The sequence below is a fragment of the Felis catus genome, chromosome F1 (assembly GCF_018350175.1).
Source record: "Felis catus isolate Fca126 chromosome F1, F.catus_Fca126_mat1.0, whole genome shotgun sequence".
NCBI lineage: Eukaryota > Metazoa > Chordata > Mammalia > Carnivora > Felidae > Felis > Felis catus.
In genome coordinates, this window is record NC_058384.1 from 25,734,043 (window position 1) to 25,757,826 (window position 23,784).

General features: G+C 42.1%; 1 protein-coding gene across 1 annotated transcript; it reads left to right on the plus strand.

Annotated features, from left to right (window-relative positions):
• Window positions 1-20,035: 20,035 nt before the first annotated feature.
• Window positions 20,036-21,543, plus strand: LOC101092820 (transmembrane epididymal protein 1). The gene is given in 2 exon segments (XM_003999276.6): window positions 20,036-20,729; window positions 20,732-21,543. Coding segments are annotated over 2 exon segments (903 nt in total). The 5' UTR covers window positions 20,036-20,299; the 3' UTR covers window positions 21,205-21,543.
• Window positions 21,544-23,784: the final 2,241 nt, after the last annotated feature.

A 23,784-nucleotide genomic window follows, 5' to 3' on the forward strand; every position in this document is an offset into this window, starting at 1 on the left:
AAGGTCATACAATTTGTACAGAGTAAAATTGGAATTCCAAATGGAGCCCATACCCTGACACATTCCAAATCAGGTCTAAGTGACCTGCACCTTCCCTGCCTTCCTGACCTCTACCTCCAAGCAGTTACTCACCCAGGGTCAGAGGTTCCTTGCCCCCTCCGGTGCTGCAAAGCACATCTGTTATTTGCTCTCCCAGCCTCCTCCAGGGCAGGGACTAGGTCTCATTCATCTTTTTCTCTTTCCCCTCCACTCTCTAACACCACTGTGCTCACTTGCTTGTAAAATAAGTCTCCATCTATTATCCCTATTAGACCGATTTTCCTCCTCAGGATAGAGCACATGTGCTTCCTTTCTTTTGCTTCTTTCTTAGCATCACTGCTGCCCAGAACTCAGCCCTAATACTGGGAAATATTCAGAATAAGTAAAGGCGTAGACACTGGGTCCAGACAGAACAAAGGTTCAATTCCAGCTCTGCCATTGACCAGACATGTGAGTTCAGGCAAATGACTGCACCTCAGCCTAGTCTCCTTATCCATAAAATGAGGAGATCTACCACAGAGCGTTATGGTAAGGATTGAAGGAAATAAGAGTTTAGCACAGCCCTCAGTAAATGGGAGTTCTTGTTTTTAATCAACTAAATTAATAAAAATGAAAACTCACATGAGCACAGTATATCACAGTTTGTAGAACATTCTTTACATGATCTCATCTGACACTCATAACAGCCATGTTAGGTGAATGATGCTCCCTCTTTGTGAAGGTGGAGGAAACAGACCCTGAGAGAGGTTAAGAGCTTCATCTGTCTCAGGTTCTTTTAGTACATTCTATGGTACATTCTTGGGTGCTTCTCTCCCATTAGGTGTGTCAGGGGACCCTTCTTGTTGTGGATTATCTCTGTCATGAGTTGAATTGTGCCTGCTCCCTAATTTGTACATTGAATTCCTAACCTCCAGTTAATACCACAGAATGTGACCTTAGTTGAAATAGAGGCATCACAGATGTGTCTAAGTTAAGATGAGGTCATAGTGGAGTAAGGTGCGTTCCTAATCCAATATGACTGGTGTATTTATAAAAAGAGGAAATTTAGACACAGACACACAGAGAGAAGGCCACGTGAAAATGAAGGCAGAGATGGAGGTGATGTTTCTACAAGCCAAGGAACACTGAACTCTACCAACAAACCACCGGAAACCAGGAAAGAGGCATGGAACAGACTCCTCCTCACAGCCCCAGACCGAACAACGCTGCTGACAGCTGGATCTCAGACGTTTCACCTCCAGAACTATGAGACAATACATTTCTGTTCAAGCCACTCAGTTTGTGGTACTTTGTTACGGCAGCTCTAGCAAACGACTGCAGTCTCCTTGGGCAGGGGACTACAGATTTGTGAACCCACTTCTCCTGGGTTGCTTTTCCCTTTTGGAATCTTGTTTGCTTCTGCTGGGCACCCCCTGGGTTTCACCAGGCCAGTGCTAACTATATTGTACATTAATTTCATGGCTTGAGATTCTTGCATCCCCCAGACTTGAATAGTGTGAATTCAGAGAGGCTTCAGAGTCTCACTTATGCCTTATTTTATTTCTACCCTGAGCTGTTAGCAGACAGCAGCTTCCTTAGTTCCTGAGCTGGTGGGAAGAGTTTATTTAGGCTCTCTTACACTGACAGGACCATTTCCAAATCCAGCCTTTATGCAGAAATCTGTGTTTTAGTTAGAGTCCAAGTCCATACCTCCTGTCCCTCTATTGGCATGAAAACCCCAGCTAGTAGGGCCTCTATCTGGGACCAGTCAAACCCTGCCTGCCGACTCATGATCTTGCCATCTAGCTCTGAGTTACAGTTTATATTTTATCACTTGGGGATTAGGGGTTTCTTCTTTAGATCTTGGATTTAAAAAATAATAATGTTGTTCTGCTACATCTTGTTTGTTTTATCCCCCATGTCTTTTCCGGTGGAGGTGGGATGGGGGTTAGATCAGTCTGTTACATTGCCAAAACTAGAAGTCCTTGGAGTAGTTATTAAGGACAAGCTCATCTTCTAAAGGGAGCAAAGGTGTTTGAGTTGGGGCAGTTCACACATCCAGGTGGGTGCTTTGCTTTCTTCTCAGGGCATGGTGTTTCTGGTCTAGCCAAGCCACTGTATGCATGAGGCTGGGAGAGGATGTTCCACAGTTTAGAAAGAGCCTCCTCTGGGGGCTCAAGTTGCTCCCACAGGAGGGCCCCTGATATAACTCTCTTCTTTCCAACATCCATTCCTGTCAGATTTCAATACTCATGAGAAATCAGAGAACATTGCTGGATTGCAATGGAGTCTCAAACCACCTGAAAAGGATTTTGATATCTCTATTCCTTGAGAGGACAGACATAAGGGAGCCAAGTACAGAAAATCCTAACTACTTAAATCAGGGTTAGAGCCATCAGAAATATCCCACTAAACCCATAATCTGTGTTAATGATCATAATTAAGAGGACCTGCCCATTCTCATTAACATCGTCTCCATCATGAGCTTAACAGAATCAAGCCCACAAGGGAGCCCGATTTCTCATGTGAGGGAAGCAGTAGAGGGACTGTTACTTAAGGCCTTCTGAGAACTGGAAGTCCCCCCAAGTGTCCTTAGCAATCCCATCTGCATCTGCTAGATTTGGCATGGTGATGCCTCAGCCAGCTAGTCAGCCAGCCGCAGACGCTGGCCAGCTTTCAGAATAACCCTAAAAACTACAAGTACTCCAGGCAATATGGAAGCTCTCATTTCTCATGATGGGAAATGCAAGCAAGTTTCTTCCCTCAGAGCACCTCCAGGGCCCAGACTTAATTCTCAATGTGCTGCAACACCAGGCTATTCTGATATATCTTTGGCTGGCTAACTAGCCAGATGAAGCATCGCCATGCCAAATCTAATAGATGCAGATGAGACTGCGAAGAAGAAGAGCATCAAAATAACCATCTCCTTCGAATAGCCCTAAAAACAAATGGTCTGGTTATGTGAAGACCAGACACGAAAGGATATAGCCCTTTTCCCTGGTCTCCTAACTACCCAGATGTAAAAAAATATATATGCATAAAGAGTTTCACACTCTCTGGACAGAAGTAATGTCATTCACTTCTGAAATGAAAATAGAACTGGCTCCAGCTGCAATCTACCAGATTGTCAGGAAAGGGATCCTTCATCATCTACCATTCCCTATCTCCCTCTTTCTCTAAGAACCCCATGGCTAATACAGTCCCAGAAGTCTGTCAAACAGCCTTTCTTACAAAGAGAGGAGACATGGCATGGTGCTCGTGCTTTTGATACAGAGACAGCAATGGTGTCTATGTCTTTGAATCTCTATGTCTCTAGTGATACAGCCCCAGTGAGGTAGTGGCTACGACAATCTAGTCCCTGCTCAAGCTAGCAGAGGCCTATGAAGGAGTGCCACTCTGAGCAACACAGTCACTCAGTGTGGCCTCAGACACTAAGGCCTGTTGCCTGGGCCCCGGGACCTTATCTTTCCATTCAATCCCTGGGGACCTTCTCTGAGGCCTACTTAGAAGTGATTGCATTTACTCCCAATCCCTGAAATTTTCTCCAGGGCCAGGATGCTGCTCACTTCTAACTTCCTGAAGCCCAGGGGTCCATTCTGACTCCTTCTGCTTCAATAGTTTGAGCACCACCAGGAAAGGTCTGTATTTTCAGGGCAAAAACAAAGTCATCCACCCTACTAGGAAGGAGGAGTTCCAAACTTTAGGAACACAAAAGCCTATCTGCTACCCTGGCAGTGTAGTCAGGGCAAGACCTTTTATTCCTTCGGGATGAGTTTCCACTTTCTTCCCCAGCAGAGAAAGGGGGACTTTAAAAAAAAAAATTATGTTTATTTATTTTGGAGAGAGAGAGACAGAGTGCAAGCAGGGCAGGGGCCAAGAGAGAGGGAGACACAGAATCCGGAACAGGCTCCAGACCCTGAGCTGTCCACACAGGGCCCGACACAGGGCTCAAACCCATGAAGCCGTGAGATCAGGACCTGAGCCAAAGTCGGACGCTTAACCAACTGAGCCACCCAGGCGCCTGGAGAAAGGCAGACTTTTATTATAGCAGGGACACATACACAACATGCAAATGACAAGTCCTCCCAGGTCTTCCTGACACACAGAAACACAAAATTCAAATTGAGCTTTTAATGGCTCGCTCTTTTGCAACAGGAAATGATGTGCCATGACTTTGAGATCTGACCCACTGGTCCACTGCACTTGATAATGGTTATGCAAACGAATTACTTTTTAGTGAGGATAAAACTTAAGTTTGTCTGCCATTGAATTGCCCAGGAAATTGGAATAAAAATAGGTTCTCTTTTTCTTCAGTTTTTAAAACAATTTTAGGCATCACTATTGCTAAAATGTATTAAGACACTTATCTGTTACCTTTGACAAGTTCTGATGAATATTATTTTACTTTTCCAGCTTTTTATGGCTCAGTTATCCTGTTCTGCCATCATACAGGAAGGCACACCATGAAGCAGGGGATGGGATACAGAGTGAGCACTGTGGTTATCTACACTCAGACCCAAACTGCTAAAATCTTTTAAGTTCTATTCTGCTTGTCACAGCTTTTTTCTCTCGTCAGGCCACCGGCTAGTTCTTATCTGCTGTCAGTGGGTGAGTTTTCTTCTTCAGTGGTTATGCTGCTTCTAATCTATAACGTAGGGAACGAATCCATAAGACAAACTAGCACTGCATGTCGAGGCAGGATAACTTGGCTTTGAATGAGGTTTTTAGGTGCCTCTCTGTAAAACTTGAACTTACAGAGTTCAAACTTACACTGCTTGAACCTTAGAACATTAACTCAAATGAAAGTTTTTAGGGGTGCTCTTTTCTCTTGGACATTCTTTACATTCTGAATACGTGAGGTTTCCTACATATGGTTTTCCAAGGTGAGTGGAGTGCGATTACATATGTATTCTCAGAGATTGCACTGGTTAGCATCTAATTCCATGCATACAAGTATGAATGTGAGCACCCTCTCGTTTTTCCTTCTGTGTGCCCTCCCACTCCTACCAAATACTGCCCTGTCCCCTTCTCTCCAAGTGTTCATGCTGACAGTGTATTGTGATAAAATAAAATTGGCATTTGAAGTTGGACCACCCCACTGAATTCCTCTTTTTTTTTTTTTCACTTGATACACTTGGAAAGTCACATAGCTTCTCTGAACCTCAATCATTTAGTTAAAGAAGAATGAGGATTATTTTTAGATATTATATTCTCCTTAGGTGTTAAGGTGTTGTGAAACTTGAAAGTGATCATGCTTGAAAAAACATTTTCTAAAAATGTCATTATCCTAATGTAATATTCTGGTCCTTGTTGCTAACATTTACTGAGGTAGTCTGAGACAAACACTGAGCTGGCTTTATAGTTTTTTATCATTTAGTCTTCACAAAGAGTGTCTGAAATTATGCTAATTTATTCTCACTTTGAGACCGAAGGCCCTGATGCTGATAAAGCCTAACTAATTAGCATGAGTTCACACAGCTAATGAATACTAGAGTAAGGGTTTGAGCTCCAGACACCAGCTCTGGGTCTCCATACAATGGCAGAATTCAGGTATTTTGGCTCGTGAGGGTCAGGTAAAGAGAAGAGGCAACTCAGAAGAGATTATGGAAGGCTTTTCAGATCACATGCTTCTGTGTGGCTATCTCTCCACATTTCTCTATGGGCATAGAGGCAGCCCTGGCCCCCAGTCCCCATGGCCAGCCTTCAAAGTTCTACTTGAAGAATAATTCAAACTCCCTTCCATGTAGAGGAGTTAGACTCACCTCCCTCACTGGCCATAATGAATTCCTGTGGTTGCCCATATGTAGCTAATTTTTTGGCTACATGGAAAATTTTTTGGCTGCATGGAAAAACTGCAATTTTTCCATGGTGGAGTGGGGCAAGCCAGGCTCTGACACTCATAGAAACATATCTGGTGCTTCAGTCATCCCAGCCAGCAGCTGACAATCTAATAGAAAGCTACAATCCAAACTGCTTCGAGAGCCAAAGCCACCTGTCTACATTTTCTTTGCCTGCTCATTCCCTGCAACTATGCACCTGTACAATCTCCCTATGCCCCAGGATCAAAAGGGATATTGAGTCATAATCTAATAATCTAAAAAAAAACATTCAGATATGACTGCAATCTCCTGTTGGAGCTTTCCTTATAACTTGTACCATGTGAGCAAAATAGGATTGCCAAAGAGTAGACTATAATCTGAGGCTGAGAGGGGCTTAACGAGTTTCAGCATCTTCTCTGACAGATAAAGTAATCAGGGTTCAGGGACTTGTCAAAGCAGGAGGTGAAAGACTAATTCAAACCCAGGTCCAGCTGGAGCCAAAGCCTGGCGCTTGCCCCCTGAGCCACACCGCTTGCCCCCTGAGCCACACCGCTTCTTAGACAAACCCTCACCACTCATTCCCGTGTCCTGGCCTGCACCACCCTACGCGGTCAGGACCTCAATACCGTAAGTGACAAGACGAAAGACGCTGACTAAAATATCCCTCGAGGTCACTGTTTCCTCACCCTGACTCATGGAAATAGGAGAGACACCCTTAAGGCATACACACCCCTGCTTCAAAAACCAGAGACTGCAGCTAGCAGCCAGCTGAGACAGCATTCCCCAGTTTCCTGCAGAAACAGTCTGTTTTTAAGCCAACATCAAATGTGCTTATTCAGGAGGACCCCTTCTCCCCATCCCTCCTTACATCCCTAAAGGGAGTTTCTATTTTCCATTAATCTTTATTCCCCAGAATTTTATTCCCAGGATTGTCCTAACCTAGGGAAGAAACTAAGGGTTGGAGTTAACATAAAAACATGTGCTTCTCATTTGATTGTCTGGAACATGAGTTGTAACCTGTCCAACTTCAACACTTGGAATAGAAGCACAGCATGTACTTGAAAATACAATTAATGCTATATTCCCATTATGTCCCTGACTGCTCAAGATCTCTGGCTCCCTACTGATTCATCAGACCCAAAATAAATGCCAGTCTGGCATTCAAGGTCTTGTGTCAGCTGTATCTCCAGGTCCTCCTATTCAAGCCTGGTTGTTCCCCCACAAAGTCCCTGGCATGGCAGGCAGGCTGTCCCTCCCTCAACATTTCTCCTTCTTGGTTCCTTGGCTCATGACCGAAACGCCCTCTCAACCTCTGTGCTCCTCCTCTAATTCCATCATTTCTTTTAAAACTCAAAAGAAAAGACTCCAAGAAGCCCTTCCCGGCCAGCCCCTATACCTACATTTCTTTTTGTTAGTACCTAGGCAGTAGACCATTTCCTGAGCACCTCCCAAGGGTCATCAAGCCCTCCTCTGACCCGAATGTACTGAGCCCTTTCTTGTCCTAGGCACTGTGCCAAATGCTCTGCCGATCACCCTATTGCTCTGCTTCCCTGATACAGAAAACCTCCTCAAAGAAGTTGTTTATTCTTGTGTCTCAATTCCTGTCCTCTCACGCTCTTTTGAACCAACTTCAAAGAGACTCTTGTCCCCACTCTGCACTGAAATTGCTCTTTTCAAGGTCGCTAATGATTTCTACGCTGCTAAATCCAATGGTCAATTTCCAGGGCTCTTCTTCACTGATCTCTCAGCAGCAATTTGTACAAGAATCTGACTGTATTCTATCTATCTTCTCATAATGCATAAGTTTTAAGAGAAGTTAGATAATATCCCCCCCACATCTCTTCATATTTGATCTTATGAAATAAAGACTGAATAAATGTATGTACACATACACATAAAACCACTGTAACTGTGTCCACTACAACTGTAGGCTGACATAAGTGTGGCTACTCAAATAACTGGTGCTGCTGGTAGCAATGTGTTTTTTTCCCCAAGTAGTGTATAACTTTCATAAAATTCTAAACAAAGTACAATGTTCCTTTGATATAAATGGTTAAATATTAAATGCACAGCAAACTGTACTAAGGTTGTTTTATAAAGCAGAAATAGAGTCTAGGGGCTCCTGGGTAGCTCAGTTGGTTAAACCTCTGACTTTGTCTCAGGTCATGATCTCGCAGTTCATGGGTTCAAACCCCACATCGAGCTCTGTGCTGACAGCTCAGAGCCTGGAGCCTACTTCGGATTCTGTCTCCTTCTCTCTCTGCCCCTCCCCCACTTGTGCTCTGTCTCAATCTCTCTCTAAAATAAACATAAAAAATTTAAAATAAAGTTAATTTCTAAAAAAAAAAAGAAAGAACTATAGTTGGGACTCAAATAATTCAAATAATTATTATTTTTTTTCACTAAAGTGAATGCTTAACATTGAAAGTTGTATGGGACATGAGAGAAGTCTTTTTGTGTGACACTGTCCCGTACATTGCAGGATATCTAAAATTCCCAGCTCCTGCCTGTGAAATGACAGTAGCCCTCAATCATCATAAAAACAAAAAGTGCCCCTTACAATTTCCATAATGCTCCTTAGTGGGTGATACCATGTAGAGAAGATGATTTTCCATGGTCTCTTGGTTTCTGCACAGCTCATGAGCAGAGATGATGGCTGACTTTATTTTTAACTATCTTTTCAGGGATGTCTGTGTAGCAAACAGATTTGAAACCTGGAGGTAGTGTCCCCTTCAGGGCCAAGGGTAGGTATGCTTACTGTGCATTACAAAGATGCTGGTTTCCTCAGCCTGGGTTCCTCTCCTGTCACACGACCTACGGCATTTGCAGGTATCTCTGGCCCTTCCACATTGTCCTGGGGAAATGAGACTCAGGGTGCTGGGGCAGGAAAAAGCAGATACTCTGCCTACTCTGACTACTGTGAGTAATATAGGTCTTTATCTATGACCCTAGAGGTTCGTATCTTCTGCCAACATCCATGATGCTGTGGTAGACTCAGTTGTTGGCTCATAAACTAGGTAAAATTCAGATACTTCACAGTTCTTGACAACCACTCCACTGACACTCACTAGAACTACACGCTCCCTCCAAAATCTAGAATCTAGCCTTGACCTCTCCCTGAACTCCAGGCATTTCTAATTAATTGCCTTTAATACTTGAATATCAAACAGGCATCTCAAAGTGAAAGTGCCCCATATAAACTTCTTATCTTTCCCGCAAATCCTTTTTCTCCTGAAGCCTTTGCCAACTCAAAACTATGCAAATACATCTTTCCAGTTTTTCAGACTGAAAATCTTGGTGTCATTTTTGATGGCATTCTTGCTCTCATATTATTACACATCTAATGGTTCTCTCGATCCTTTTGAAAAAAACATGTGAAATCTGATGACTCCTCACCCTCATCACCTCTCCTCCTGGTCCATAGCACCATAACACCCCACGTGGATAACTGCCATAGTCTTAACCAGCGTCTCCCCCAGATATCTGCATGGCTCACCAGCTCACTGTTCAGGTCTCTGCTCAAACATTGCCATTATCACATCAGGCTTCAGTGATAGTCTCATTTAAAATAGCAATCTCTCACAGGCCTGGCACATCCTAGTCCTTTTCCCTGTTTCATTTTCTATTTAGCCTTTACCAGCATCTAATATATAAATGCTCATTTTTAATTGTCTTTCCCCTTCCACTAAAATGTAATTATTTGTTGAATGAATGAATCAATCAATCAATATAAATCACATAATCTCACAACACACCCCTATCATTCCAAAAGTAAAAAATGAAATAGTCTTTAGAACTGAACTGCTCATAACATGTGTGGAGGGACAGGATTAAATGCCATGCAACAACTAACAAACAACACTAGAAACTAGGAAGCCTGGGTTCAGTCGCTAGTTGTGTCACCGGCTAGCCCTGCACTACTGGGTAAGAGAATAACACTGACCCAGTTATTTCATTCACTAAACACACATTCCCCACCTATCCCATGGGTTGTGATAATTGTCATATGAAATAAGATATCCACAAGAACTTTGCAAACTGTAAAGTGCTGTGAGAATTTTGTTTTATGGTTTTTATCTTTAAAACCCTGCATTTTAATTCCAACTGCCATAGTCACAGCCTGTATAATTTTGATCTCCAAGCATTCCTGCACATTCTTGTATTTTCATCTTGTCTCAAGCAGTTCTGTCTGTATTAAATGCATTTGCCCCACCCATACCATTTGCTCCAGCTCAGATCCCTTCTACAAAGGCTCCCATGGGGATCCTAAGATGGAATTTCTTTCCGATTTCCCTATATTCCATTGGAACATTACTGTCAGGCTTTTCAGGGTATGCCTTTTATTAAAGGCGTTCCTGTTCTCTAGCAGCTCCTGGATTGCAGGCAGTGGGACGTGTTTACCTCCGTGACTCCCACAGCTCCTAACACAGGTGCAGTTACAGCACAGACTCTAATTGGTTGAATGAGCCCAACCTATCCAGGTGCAAGCCAGAAGCAATGTATTCTTTCTTACCATGGCCCCCGAAACCTGCTCTGTGGAACTGATTTTCTTTGCTCCTGGGCCAAAATCTCAGTCACTCAGATAATAAAGGTCCAGCCTGATACACTCATCAAATAATCCAGCCCAAAGAGACTCTTAAATATGGAGAACAAACAGAGGGTTACTGGAGGGATTATGGGAGGGGGATGAGCTAAATGGGTAAGGGGCATTAAGGAATCTACCCCTGAAATCATTGTTGCACTATATGCTAACTAACTTGGATGTAAATTAAATTATCATCATCATCATCATCATCATCCAGCCCAATTCACATAAATTTTCTAAACTCTGAACTTTTGTCCAGTTCACAACTCCCCATCTCCTAGCTTGGGCTGCTTTAGGCTCAGAAGTCCGCAGAGGTGGTGGAGGTGGCTGAGGTGGCATGTGGTCAGCTACTCTCCCTTCCTCGCTTCACCTCTGCCCACTCTCTAGCTGCCCTACCTGGTCTGTCCCAGGTTGGGCTCAGAGAAAAAGAGATTGGGGAAAGGAGCATGGTCTTATGAGGCTGGTATATTTGTTCATGCCCTCTGCATGATCCTCTTTCCAGAGGATACCTCTGTCTTCCTCAGAGATTGTCCACTGAGCCACCGGAGTGCTGGCTAGGCTTTCTCCACATGGCCACCTGAGACTCCCCCTTTGCCCCTTTGCCCCTTTAGGGTGCTTTCTAGGGGAAGAACCCTTGAAGAAGCCCAGGCCTGCTGACTTTCACAGGGTTCATATGCAGCCTTTTGGACACCACCGCCATTGCCCTTCCGTCACTCCCTCTGTACCACTTCTCCCCACTCTGCACTAAGCAGGCACAACCCCATAAGAGCCTCTTGCCACTGGACTCCCAGGTGAGAGTCAGACATCGGTCTTCTGTCCCTCTAGGTAACACATGTCCTGCTCTCTGTGTAGCACCCTTGGAGCCCCTGTTGCATGGCCTGGAGTAAAGGGAGAGCACCTTTATCCCTCTCACTAGCCAGTGGGGATGGTGCAGAGAATGCATAGGACACTGACAGTTCTCTGCAAAGAAATCCCCATTTTCCAATCTCTTGTCAACCTCTACTTCTTAGATGGGCAAGAGGTGGGTGGTGAGCAAAAGCCAGCAGCATGGCTCCAGGACTTTCCTTTAAAAGTCTGACATAGACCTCCTGCACCTTCCCTTGGAATGACAATGGGATTTACCACCAACAGTTTTATGACTAGCCTTTGAAACTCAAAGACAGAAGGATGAGTTTCAGTTAAGATCCTGTTTTAAATGTTTGTTAAATTCGATACCAAAAATGGAAAATGACAAGATATGGCTCCAAATGAGTCTACTACTCTTGAGACAAGTCCAGAAGCCCAACTCTAGTAAGAACAGATCATCTGATGGATTCTTAAGCTCCTTTCTGGGAAAGTCTTCAACCAGACTTTCAGCCAGAAGCCTGGGGAAGCAGTGAAGGAACTGTCCTTGAAAGAAGAGGTGTTAGGTGGTATAGCTGTGATGGACACTCAGAAAAGAGGACCATGCCATCCAGGAGTTTGTAACAAGGACAGGAACAGTAGGGATAATCAGTCCAGGATTGATTCTATCCAGGATAGGGCCCTCTTCTGATAGGAGGAAACTGCCTCTGCTGAGGACTGTCTGTGGCAATCCTAAACTCCTTATTTAAACATCAGTATTGACCTGCAGCTCCTTTTTTTTTTTTTTTTTTTTTTTTTGCCCCCAAACAAAGTAGAAATTCCAGTAGGGATGCCCAGTAGAAATTCCTGGGTATATGCTTCTCACCAGCTTAGCGACTGGACTAAGGAGAGAAATAGAAATAAGCATAAAGGACACTGAACTACCATCATTCAAATATATATATATATATATATATATATATATATATATATATGAAACACATATATATGAAACACATATATATGAAACATATATATATATGAAACATATATATATGAAACACATATATATGAAACACATATATATGAAACATATATATATATGAAACATATATATATATATGAAACATATATATATATATATATATATATATATATATATATATGAAACAGAGTAAGTACAACTTTCTATTACCAAAAAGTTCCCTGGTCTTCCCTGCCAGTTCTCACCATGTGCTCTACCTGAAAGACCACTGCTCACCCCGACCTGTCCAGATCCCACCATTCTTAAAGGGTAGCTTCAATCTAACTTCCTGCATATAACAGTCTTGGTTCCCTTCAAGGTGGAAGCAATTGTTCCTTCCTCAATCTGATGGAAATTTGTACCTCTTTTGTTACATGTCACAGTCCCCACCCCCTTCCCTCCAACACACAATGTGGCCATTTGTGTGCATCTTATTTCCTCTAGAACATAAAGTTCTTGAGGGCAGTGGCGGTGTCTTACCCACCTTGATATTACCCAAAGCATATAATAAAAGCATTTGAGCACGATTCATGCTCACAGTAGGTATTCAACACATGTTTGTTGAATGAGGAACACAGAGACATTGCAAAAAATGAAATCTCAGGTATACTGAATTCTCAGAGCCCCTTGTTTGCAGCTCAAATGAACAAGATCTGAAGGTTCACTGTCATCAAAAGCAAACGCTGGCCCATCTCCAGAGGGCATCTACCCCATCCTGGCTTCTGCTTCAAAGTTTCCCCTAAGTCCTAGTCGCAGCCCTCTTGATCTTTCCCTGTTTGCTCATTAAAGTTAATTTGGGACATGAAAAGATCTAGGACTGAATCTTTCATTAAGGGCAGGTCTTCTTAATGCAGCAACTGCAGACAAAATGTAAACATAGGACAGAGGTTGCCAATATGAGGCCAACACCTGTAGCACCTGTTTAAACCCCAACTGCTCTGTTCACTGACTGACAACTTCAGTCAGCTTTGGGGATACTAAGAATACCAAGAGAAGTAGATTATGTCTCTTCATGAGTCCTCAAGGAGTTCCAAGGCTCTCCTTCAGGGAAGGGGGAGGACCATAAGGAAACAGCAATTTGTATGAAAATAGTCTAGTCTAGAGTCCTCGGTGTGGACTAAGATGATTGCTTACAATATCAGCTACCATTTTCTGAGTTCTTACTGCGTATCAAGGATTGTGCCTAGTGTTTTTACATGGATTGTCTTTTCTAAACCTCACAGTAACCCCATGAGGAGATACTATTATTGACCCTATATTATACTTATGAGGAATAAATGAAATTCCAACCATGGAATAAGAGATTCCAACCATGGCAGAGTAATCCTAAAGTCTGTACTATTAACCGCCTCACTCTATTGTTTCTTAGGATCTCTCAGAATGTTCTAGTCTTAGCAGAAAGATTATAACCAATAACTGGTGCACTTGATGGTGTGGCTTTGAATGAGGTACCGGTGAGGTGCGACCTTCATTTTTCTTAAATCGGGGGATTTAATAAGTGAATTTTACACATAAGTGTAAAAATTCACTTATGAGGAATGAAAGAATAGAGGTTTTCACATCAACCACTGGTGCTATGAGAACCCACAGACAATTTTGACTTATGTGACATGCCAGATGGCATATGTCAAATTTCCAAGATTCCACAGGACTATTTGTAAAGTTTTACAAACCTGGAGCTGAAGGGGTATAAATGTGGAGAGCACAGAAACACAGTAATGTGTCACCAGTCTCAAGTCCCATAACCTTCAGTTCCAAGAGACATATATTTATTTCAGTGGAAATTTTAATTCTGGGAAACATAAGTTACTCATTCCTATGGAAATATTTTCAAAGGAGGAACTGGGGTCAGGACCAAAAAAGGAACACAGAACCATAAAATAAAAGGTTAAAAAGAAGTCCAAATATATCAATGATCACAATAAGAGTAAGTATCTTAAATTGCCCTGTCAAAGTAACACAGATTTTCAGAACAGGTTAAAATACAAAGTTAAGGTAAGTACAAGACATGCTTACACAACAGACACCAGAGGATTGAAAACATACGCATGTAAGTATACTATAAAAATAATAAAAGAAAATAAGATATTAAAAAGCTAATATCAAACAAAAGAAAACTAAAGACGAGAACCATAATAATTAAAAGGGAAAAATATGATTATTTTTAGAGTTTTATCTTTTTTTTTTTTTGGTAATGTTTATTTATCTTTTGGAGAGAGAGGGAGAGCAGGGGAGGGGCAGAGAGAGAGGGAGACAGAGGATCTGAAGCAGGCTTTGTGCTGACAGCAGACAGCCCAATGTGGGGCTTGAACTCACAAATTGTGAGATCATGACCTAAGCCAAAGTCAGATGCTTAACCGACTGAGCCACCCAGACACCCTTGTTTTCTTCTCTTATATTCACTTCACCAAAAAGATATGACAATTATGAATTTAACATATTAACATTAGGCAGCTATGTGCATAAAATAAAAACTGAAAAAATAAAGAGAATTTTAAAAAGAAGTAAAAAGAGAATGAACAAATCCAGAGTCATAGTAAAAAACAAACAAACAAAAAAAAACCCATAATACACCCGTCTCAGTAGTCCTCATAAAAACCACATAAATAACACATAAAAATTAATAGGAATGTAGAATATTCAAATACTTCTCATGGAATATTTATGAAGAACAACATATTTGTAAAAAGCAAAAATAACATCAACATAAAAAGGATAATTTAAAAAGGATGTGCAAATTAAAAGATGTTTTCCTAGATAACTTTTGGGTTAAGTAGAAAATAAAAAGACATGTAAAAATTATTGAAAAGTAAGTGGTGATGAGACCACTCCATATATCAAAACCTGTGGGATGCAGCCAGAGTGAATTTAGATAAAAAATGAAGTGTCCTTGCCACTTCCCTGAGCCTTCAGACTCCCTATATTAGAACTGCATCATTCAATACAATGGCTACTATCCACATGTGGCTAAATTTAAATCACTAAAACTAAAAATTCAGTTCCCTAGTTGCACTGGCCACATTTCAAGTTCTCAATAGCCATAGCTGGCTAGAAGTTATCTTATCAGATAGCACAGATTATAGAAAATTCCCATCTTTGAAGAAAGTTCCATTTGGCAGTGTTTCTTTAGAGTCTGCCAGGGAAATTCCAGTATGTCAACTTCACTGACTGTAAGCCACCATGAAGTCCAGGTTTCAATTGGCCAACCTAGTTGACTTTACATCATTCCCAGATGCTTAAGCTGCATATTAAACCTAGAACCGCAGGAAAGTAAACTCATATTGATAACTGTGTCTCAATCAGCAGTCCAATTTCACTTCACGTGGTCAAATATCCATGCTCCCCACACTGTTGCCAAAACTGATTTGTGGGGCCTTGTAATTCTTTTGGTGTATTGGTTTCCTCTCCCACTTCAGACTAGGTCCTGTACATACATGTCTGGGCTCTGTTGAGAGCTAGTCTTGTTACGGACATGGATGCATTAAGAGTGATGTGAGTGGGTCCTACAGAGACTGGCATCCCCTTGGACAGGACTCTCCCTGGTACAGTCATTGAAAGGTGGTCATGCAGAGGAAGCCTTTTTCTCTCAGGTAGGAAGAGAGGTTTCCTCCATCAGAAAGTCAGATCCTAAGGAACTGGGGAGGTCAAAGTTCTCAGCCTCACCTCTTTTCCCATCCCATCCCAGTCCTACTCCTTCTCCCATAAGTACCCTTGACTTAGCATTAGAGACTGATGGTGCAAGCACTTGATTGACCCTGCCATTCTAGAACACATATATCCTGGTTCCTTAGTCATATCTGCCCTGCAATGATAAGAAATGAAGGATTCTTTAAAAGTTGGTATAAAGGCTTTTGAAAGCATGGCACTAAAACCTTCCCTGAGTTACTAGCAGTTTTCTAGGACATATCTAAGGATAATTCACGAACAACTCCTGTCATTGAAATCTGAAATGCCCTCTTCACACCACTCAGCATGACATTTACTAATTCTACACAATTCTGTAATGTATATTTGTATATTTTCTATGTACGTGTGTATCTGTGTGTACTACACATTTAATTATATTGGAAGCTTTGTGAGAACAAGATTATCTCACAACATTTAGTAAATTCATGTTCACTCACTTCCTGAGGACATTCTTGCTCACTCTGGCATTTTGTACCAGACAAGTGGCAGTGGCTGTGCCTGAGGCCCCTTGACAATGGGGGTGGTGGGAGGAGGTCAAGTCTGAGGGGAGTCTCAGTGTGGAACAGCCACGACATGAAGGACCTCCATGGGCTCCTGTGATCAAGCAAAGTTCCCCTCATGAAACAGCTGTCCAGGTACTCACTGTCCACAGACTCTGGAGCTGTCTGCCAGTTCTGCTAATTATTCACCAACTTTGGCTTCCTTCTCAGCTACTCGTGGGCAGTGTACCACCTGGTTTGGGATAGGTGATTCCCATCTTCAGAGTCTGAAATCCGGATGTTCGTGTTTTAATGAACAAAATGTAGTGCTGGTGCCTGGTCAAGGTGGCGACCTGATGGAACCTGAAGTGGGGCTGCTTTGTCCCCATACGTGCCACTTTCAACCTCGCATTGCTCTTGGGTCAGTACTGTTATTTTCTCATTTCCTCTGATCACTGCCTCACAGCTGCCAGGAATGGCCAAAGCTGAAGATAAATGTGGTGGTCAGTTGATGGACATTTAGGCTCTTTCCATAATTTGGCTATTGTTGAAAGTGCTGCTATAAACATTGGCAATGAGAAAGAATGAAATATGGTCTTTTGTAGTAACGTGGATGGAACTGGAGAGTGTTATGCTAAGTGAAATAAGTCATACAGAGAAAGACAGATACCATAAGTTTTCACTCTTATGTGGATCCTGAGAAACTTAACAGAAACCCATGGGGGAGGGGAAGGAAAAAAAAAAGAGGTTAGAGTGGGAGAGAGCCAAAGCATAAGAGACTCTTAAAAACTGAGAACAAACTGAGGGTTGAAGGGGGGTGGGAGGGAGGGGAGGGTGGGTAATGGGTATTGAGGAGGGCACCTGTTGGAATGAGCACTGGGTGTTGTATGGAAACCAATTTGACAATAAATTTCATATTTAAAAAATAAAAAAATAGGGGCGCCTGGGTGGCGCAGTCGGTTAAGCGTCCGACTTCAGCTAGGTCACGATCTCGCGGTCCGTGAGTTCGAGCCCCGCATCAGGCTCTGGGCTGATGGCTCAGAGCCTGGAGCCTGTTTCCAATTCTGTGTCTCCCTCTCTCTCTGCCCCTCCCCCGTTCATGCTCTGTCTCTCTCTGTCCCAAAAATAAAAAAAAAAATTAAAAAAAAGTTGAAAAAAAATAAATAAATAAAAATATCCCAATTTACTTTTCCACATCAAATCAAAAAAAAAAAAAAAATGTGATGGTCAGGAGATAAGTGGTATTTGCTTGTCCCTCAACATCTACTATGTCTATTAGACCCACAGCACTGAGGTACTGGAGATAACACTACTAGTGACCCCAGTCTTTTCTGACACCTGCAATCCATTCTAGGTAGAATTGAGCTACTCAAAAAAACACACCAGCTCTTTGATGATGGTAGATACTCAGTGGAGAAATGGGCTTTGCTGTACTGAGAGCCAATTCCCCTCAGAGACAATTCCCCTCAACAATTCCCCAGGTCAAGACAAGAACCACAGAGAGTACCAGAGATTTCTCCTCCCTAGTCCGCTGTATCACAATGTCATACTCTTGCTTCCCTTTATACTTCCTCTCCTTGACCATTCCAGCTCTTTGAAGTTTTCTGGGTGTTTTGACCACTAGCTAAAAAGGAAAAATTGTGGGGTGACAAAATCATTCCCTATACAAACCCCCCAAGTGTTTCCCTCCCACCTCCTCCCCATCCATCCTCTCTCTCTCTCTCTCTCTCTCTCAACTTAAAGAATACAGATGCCACAGTTCTTTCCTTTCATTAATAGAGAAGCCAAAGTTCTACTCATTAGGTGGACATTGGGACTGGAATCCTGGTTTCTCAGTTTCGTCATTTTTTTTTTCCACTTCACAGCCCTGCTTTCATAAAGCTGGGGTTTTGCAGTGGTTATCATCAAGTTTGGAACTACAGGCACTTATTTTTCTCTCATTTTGCTTATGAATTTTTCTAAATTTTTTCTATGAAGTCTATGTGTTAGTTTTGCATTAGCTTGGGTATTCTAGCCACAATAGCAAACACATGTGAAAATTTCCATAGCTCAAGAAAAATAGCTTATCCCTTGTTTATTTATAGTCCAAAATGAGTGTTCCTGAACAAAAGTATAGGTTTCCTAGAAGGAGTAGTCCAGGAAACCTGTTCCTTCCAACCTAGAGTTCCTCTATTCTCAACAACATATAGTAAGCTGTGATATTTTGTCTAAAGCCAGAGAAAGGAAAATAACATGGAAGAGTATGTAAGGGAGAATTTAATGAGTGAGACCAGGAAGTAATCTGTATCATTTCCATTTGTACCCTGATTGGCTAGAACTCAATTGCAAAGCAGGGTAGGAAATGTAGTTTATCAGTACGCAAAGGAAGAAAAGGATATGAATATAGTGAATTGCTGGCCAATGTATGCCACACTTGTGTAAGAAAGAAAGTTGAAATTAAAATGGAATAAGGAAGGCAAATCCCTCTAATCTTCAGCTCTCTCTCGTACAGCACTTTTATACTCAAATCCTCACTCTCCCACTGTCAAGAAATGGCCTTCATCCTCAAGGGCATGGACAGACTGGGTTTGTTTTTTTGTTTTTGTTTTTGTTTTTGTTTGTTTTGTTTTTTGTTTTCTGATCTTAAGTGGGTGTAGGAAAGAAAGATACTGGTCAGGGCTCAGAGTCAGTGCTGTGACTTGGGTGTAAGTTCTCCTCCCCACTGGGGGTGCTGTCAGCATATAGGTGCTGCCTTTCTGCCCCACAGTATTGCTTGTACTCTGATTATGCAGAAAATTGTGATGTCTGCATTCTTTATCTCGAGTGATGAACTTCCTCCTCTTCCACACACCTATATCACTGTCAGAGTAACTCTATTCCCCATACCTCTTGCAATAAATCCAGAACCACTGTGTGCCCAAGGGTCTGACTCATGTTCCCTGTACCTTGCTCTTTACCATCCCTCTATATGAAGACACTTGCCCAGGATGTATTACCTCAGATGCAGCTGGCTATCAACCACTGCCTAAGACTTTTTCTACTTATAAGTATTAGGCATATAGCAAATGTAATTAGAAAATAAAGTTGATGAACTTATTCACATTAAATATAAATAGCTCACTGAATCTATGTCTGAAAATATTTGCATTTTAACAACAAAGTACACCTTAACATTCCCAAATTCATCTCAAAAAGTGGTTTTTCAAGTTTATCTACTATCCAGTAGAGAGAGATTTGGGGGCAAATGAGGGGCTTTCTTGGTGGGTCCCCAAATCTGTTACAGAGAAATGAAGTGGCCAGGTAGGTACTTAGTATGCGTGTATGTGAGCACATCCCCAAATATTTACAAATTTTTATTTTCGGGGAGAATATATTTTCTTTCAATATATGGTCAAAGATGTGAGTAAGCGTTCTTAAAAAATACACAAATATTTGTGAGTAACCAAGGCCGTTTCTGGGTAATCTACAGTTCATGCACCACTCTACTGCTTCTCTAAGCACTGGACAGGAGCAGAAGAAAGCAGGTCATGGGAGAGAGGGACAGTGTGACCAGAAGCATCTCAAAGGCCCAAACACAGAGCTCAGGAGAGTGCACATTCTCACAGGTACATACTAGGAAATATTCACCTTCCTTTTTTTGGCAGAAGTCAGTTTGTTCCCAGTGTACTAGAATGGAATGGAACAATGAGACTCATTACCAAAAGTGTAGGCTCTTGTCCAGAACTTTGAATTCTCTCTGGGAGCAGTGGGCAGAGAGAGATGATAAAAAGAGGTAGAAGTTAGCTTTGTATATGTAGCCTACAACTTGAAGGGCCCTCAATAGAGAGGAGAGCAGTGAGGTCCTGAGTTTTGTCCTCACTCCTTAGGAAGACAGACCTATAATTTCATGGGAAAATTCATAGGGCATATATACCCAGGGCTGTATCTTTTCTCCTATGGACTGTATCAGGCCACAGTGGTCTTTAAGGCCATGATAGTCAATGACTCTCTCCTCTGTCCTTCGTGCCCTCCCAGGCATAAGGGAATATGGGCCAGGCTGTGGATAATATCCTACAGAGGTTTGCTGAAGATAGTGACTGGTTCCATCTTAACAATTTATGTAGTCTTCTGTCTTGATGATGGGATGGTGTTGATGAACAAGAAGTACCCACCAGGATTTATGTGCCCCAAAGAGTGGCAGCACCTCACTATGTTCATCCTCTTCACCCTCAATGGCTGTGTAGATGTCATGAGCAAGAACTTGCTACCTCAGAGGTGTGTGGTCCTAGAGAAAGGTACCCTGGTCCTGACCTTCTATGTGCTCCTGCTGCTGTTGATGTCCACGTCCAGGACTCAACCGGGATAGAGCTTCAGATTCATTATCTGCTCATCGTGGTGGTGTTCCTGTTGATGCTGGTGTTGACCATAGGGCTGTGGACTCCTGACACATTTCACCTCTTGCTGATTGAGACTTTTCTGTTTCTGACGATGGGCTCCTGGCTGATACAGGGGGGCTTTATTCTGTACAGACCAGTCACTGGCTACCCATGGCAGGATGATGACATCAGTGACATCATGTTTATCACCATCTTCTTCTGTTGGCATGTGATGATCAATGCTTTGTGTCTGCTGGGAATCTATGGAATCTCTTCCTTTGGGCATCATTGTTACCGTCCCAGCTTGAAGCTGATGGAATCCAAAGAAGCTCCACATCACAAGGGCACTACAAGACCCCTCTACAAATTGCTGCGGGAAGTGGAACAGTCAGAGAAAGATGACCAGGCTCCTCTCCTTTCAAAGAGCTCTCCCTGAGACAGGGCCTAGAATGCCTGGCACATTGTCCACTCATCTTTTCCCTTGTGTGTTCTCTCAGACACGTGCAATGTACCCTTTTCGGTCCCCAGTGAAGGTAATGGCCATGAAGGAGAGCAGTTGGTCTCCATCTGCTGGTACATCTCCTGCCCTTGATCTTCTAGTTGCTGAGGAGATGAGGAGAGAGGAACCTGAGAAAGAGATGCTGATGGGATTGGTGGGGTGGTAGAGAGAGCACCAGGGAAGTGGGAAAGTGTAAAAGCCATGGGGGGCAGAGGATGCGATAGAAGGGAGGCCTTCAAAGGGAGGAGAGCAGAGTCTAGCAGTCATGCAGCCACCAGCTACTTCTCTAGGAGTTTACTCAAGGAATAAAAACTTCTCATAAATCAAAACTGCAATATTGAGTGTTTCTGTTTTCCAGCTTAAGTGACAACACCATGTGGAAACAGATGTGGTACAATTCACTTATCCCACCTCGTTGAAGTGGTAAGAATCTCATATATATTTTTGAATTTGGGTAGATTCATATCATTTCAAATTTTGCACATAAAGTGAAAGTCAGTAATTTCATATCACAATTTTTCAAATTTCCATAAGCCAAATTTTCATTAAATGCCACCACATGTCTTATTCCTGACTTCTAATCCAGGCAAAGCAAGCTTATAAGCTACTTGTTTAACTACCACCAGTCCCACCAGCAATCTACTAGATCCTAATTTATTATGTACTACTCTTGTGCCTTTGCCAAATAATAAGGTGTACAATTTAGAAAATGCCAGTGCCAGTCACATATTTAGTACACAGAGTTATTTTTTTACCCAGCATTAAATCTCCTTGCACTGCTACCACCAAGAATTCCTTCTCCAGAAACATTTGTTATGTTCCTTTGACCTGTAACTCTTCAGCAACTCATCTAATTGTGCTTTGTGATTTTGCCCACACTGTTGATACATTCAGCTCTGTCCTATTTCTCATGAGGAAATTTTGCCTCACTGAAAGTTAGGCTCCTTAAGAATGGAGAATTTGTCATATCCTAGTTACCTAATTTGCTTTGCATATTCCAGGATATAACATTGTCCTCCATGTCGTTGATACTTAAGGAAGTTTCATTTTCTTCCAGAGCCTCCTTTTCCTGTGTCTCCTAAATATAATGTTTGACTGATCTGTGAACTCTCAGGGAGGCATCTACAGTCTAAAGTCTAAATCATCTAAGCAGTGTGTCCACTCACTTCCTGCTCTGTGTGTAAAATAAAACCTCCACTGACCTATCTGAAAAAGTTTCTCTGTATGTTATTACTTAGTTTATCTGCATAAGGTACCCCCTGTTGGCTTTCCAGAAGTTTCTACAACTAAGACTCTGATGGGCTAATTTGCCCAAAGACTCATGGCTGGCCAGAGTCAGGACAGAAACCTAAGCTGGCAGGTCTGAAAGTCAAGTGCCTGCTTCTGTAGCCTGGGCTCTACTGACTTCTCTGCAGAGGAGGGGTTGACTGATCCAGACAAGGAATGGGCAGAAAGTTGGCAGTGAGGATACCCACTGTGCATGAGTAGAACAGTGCAATTACCCATGCCCCTCCTCCTAAAGAGTATGTTTGTCTCTACCCCCTTGGCTCCTTGGGGTATGAAGAGGCTGATAGGCCCTTGCACTTCTGGCTGGGGCTTATATTTCTAGATACAGGCCAGAGCAGAGCCAAGAACAACATGTTTCTTTGAGTATTTCTAATCCTTCTTGTTTCTCCTGTTACACTTAGTTCCTGAGTGCTTTCCCATTAGTTTTCTTTGGGGCTCTCAATTTTTTATTGCCATTTTAATATAATCATGGTAAATGATGAAGAAATACAGAAAACAACTCATTGGTCTTAACAAGTTATTTGTGCCCCATTTCTAAACTGCTAAGGAAATCTCTAATAATAAATAAATTTCTCCTAACATAATACACCATAAAACATACCTTCCAGGCAACATACTTGCATTTACAGAAATGTTTTTATGCATGTATGTATGTATTTATTTATGTATTAATTGATTTTTATTTAAGTTTATTTATTTATTTGTTTATTTATTTATTTATTTATTGAGAGAGAGAGAGAGAGAGAGAGAGAGAGAAAGAGAGAGAGAGAGAAAGTGGGGGAGGGGAAGAGAGAGAGGGAGAGAGAATCCCAAGTAGGCTCCTTGCTATCAGTGTGGAGCCTGACACGGTTCAATCCCGCAAACTGTGAGATCACGACCTGAGCCAAAACCAAGAGTCAGACATTTAACTGGCTGAGCCACCGAGGCACCCCAGAAACCTACTTAAATTAAATATACTTCTAATCAAAAAATTCTCCATGTTATTTTAATTGAATTCAGTAAACTTATTCTAAAATATATCTGGGAAAGAAACATAGAGAAGACCCTAGGTCTTTTTTTTTTCCTAGAAGAAAAAAATGAGGAATAAATTGCTTTACCAGCTTTCATAATACACTATAAGAATTCAGTCATTAAAACTGTGGTGTAGGAGAAAGCAAGTATCATCATAGAGCCTTAAATCAACATTGTGTAATGTGACAAAGTCTCCAGAAACAGACATACGTAGTGGAA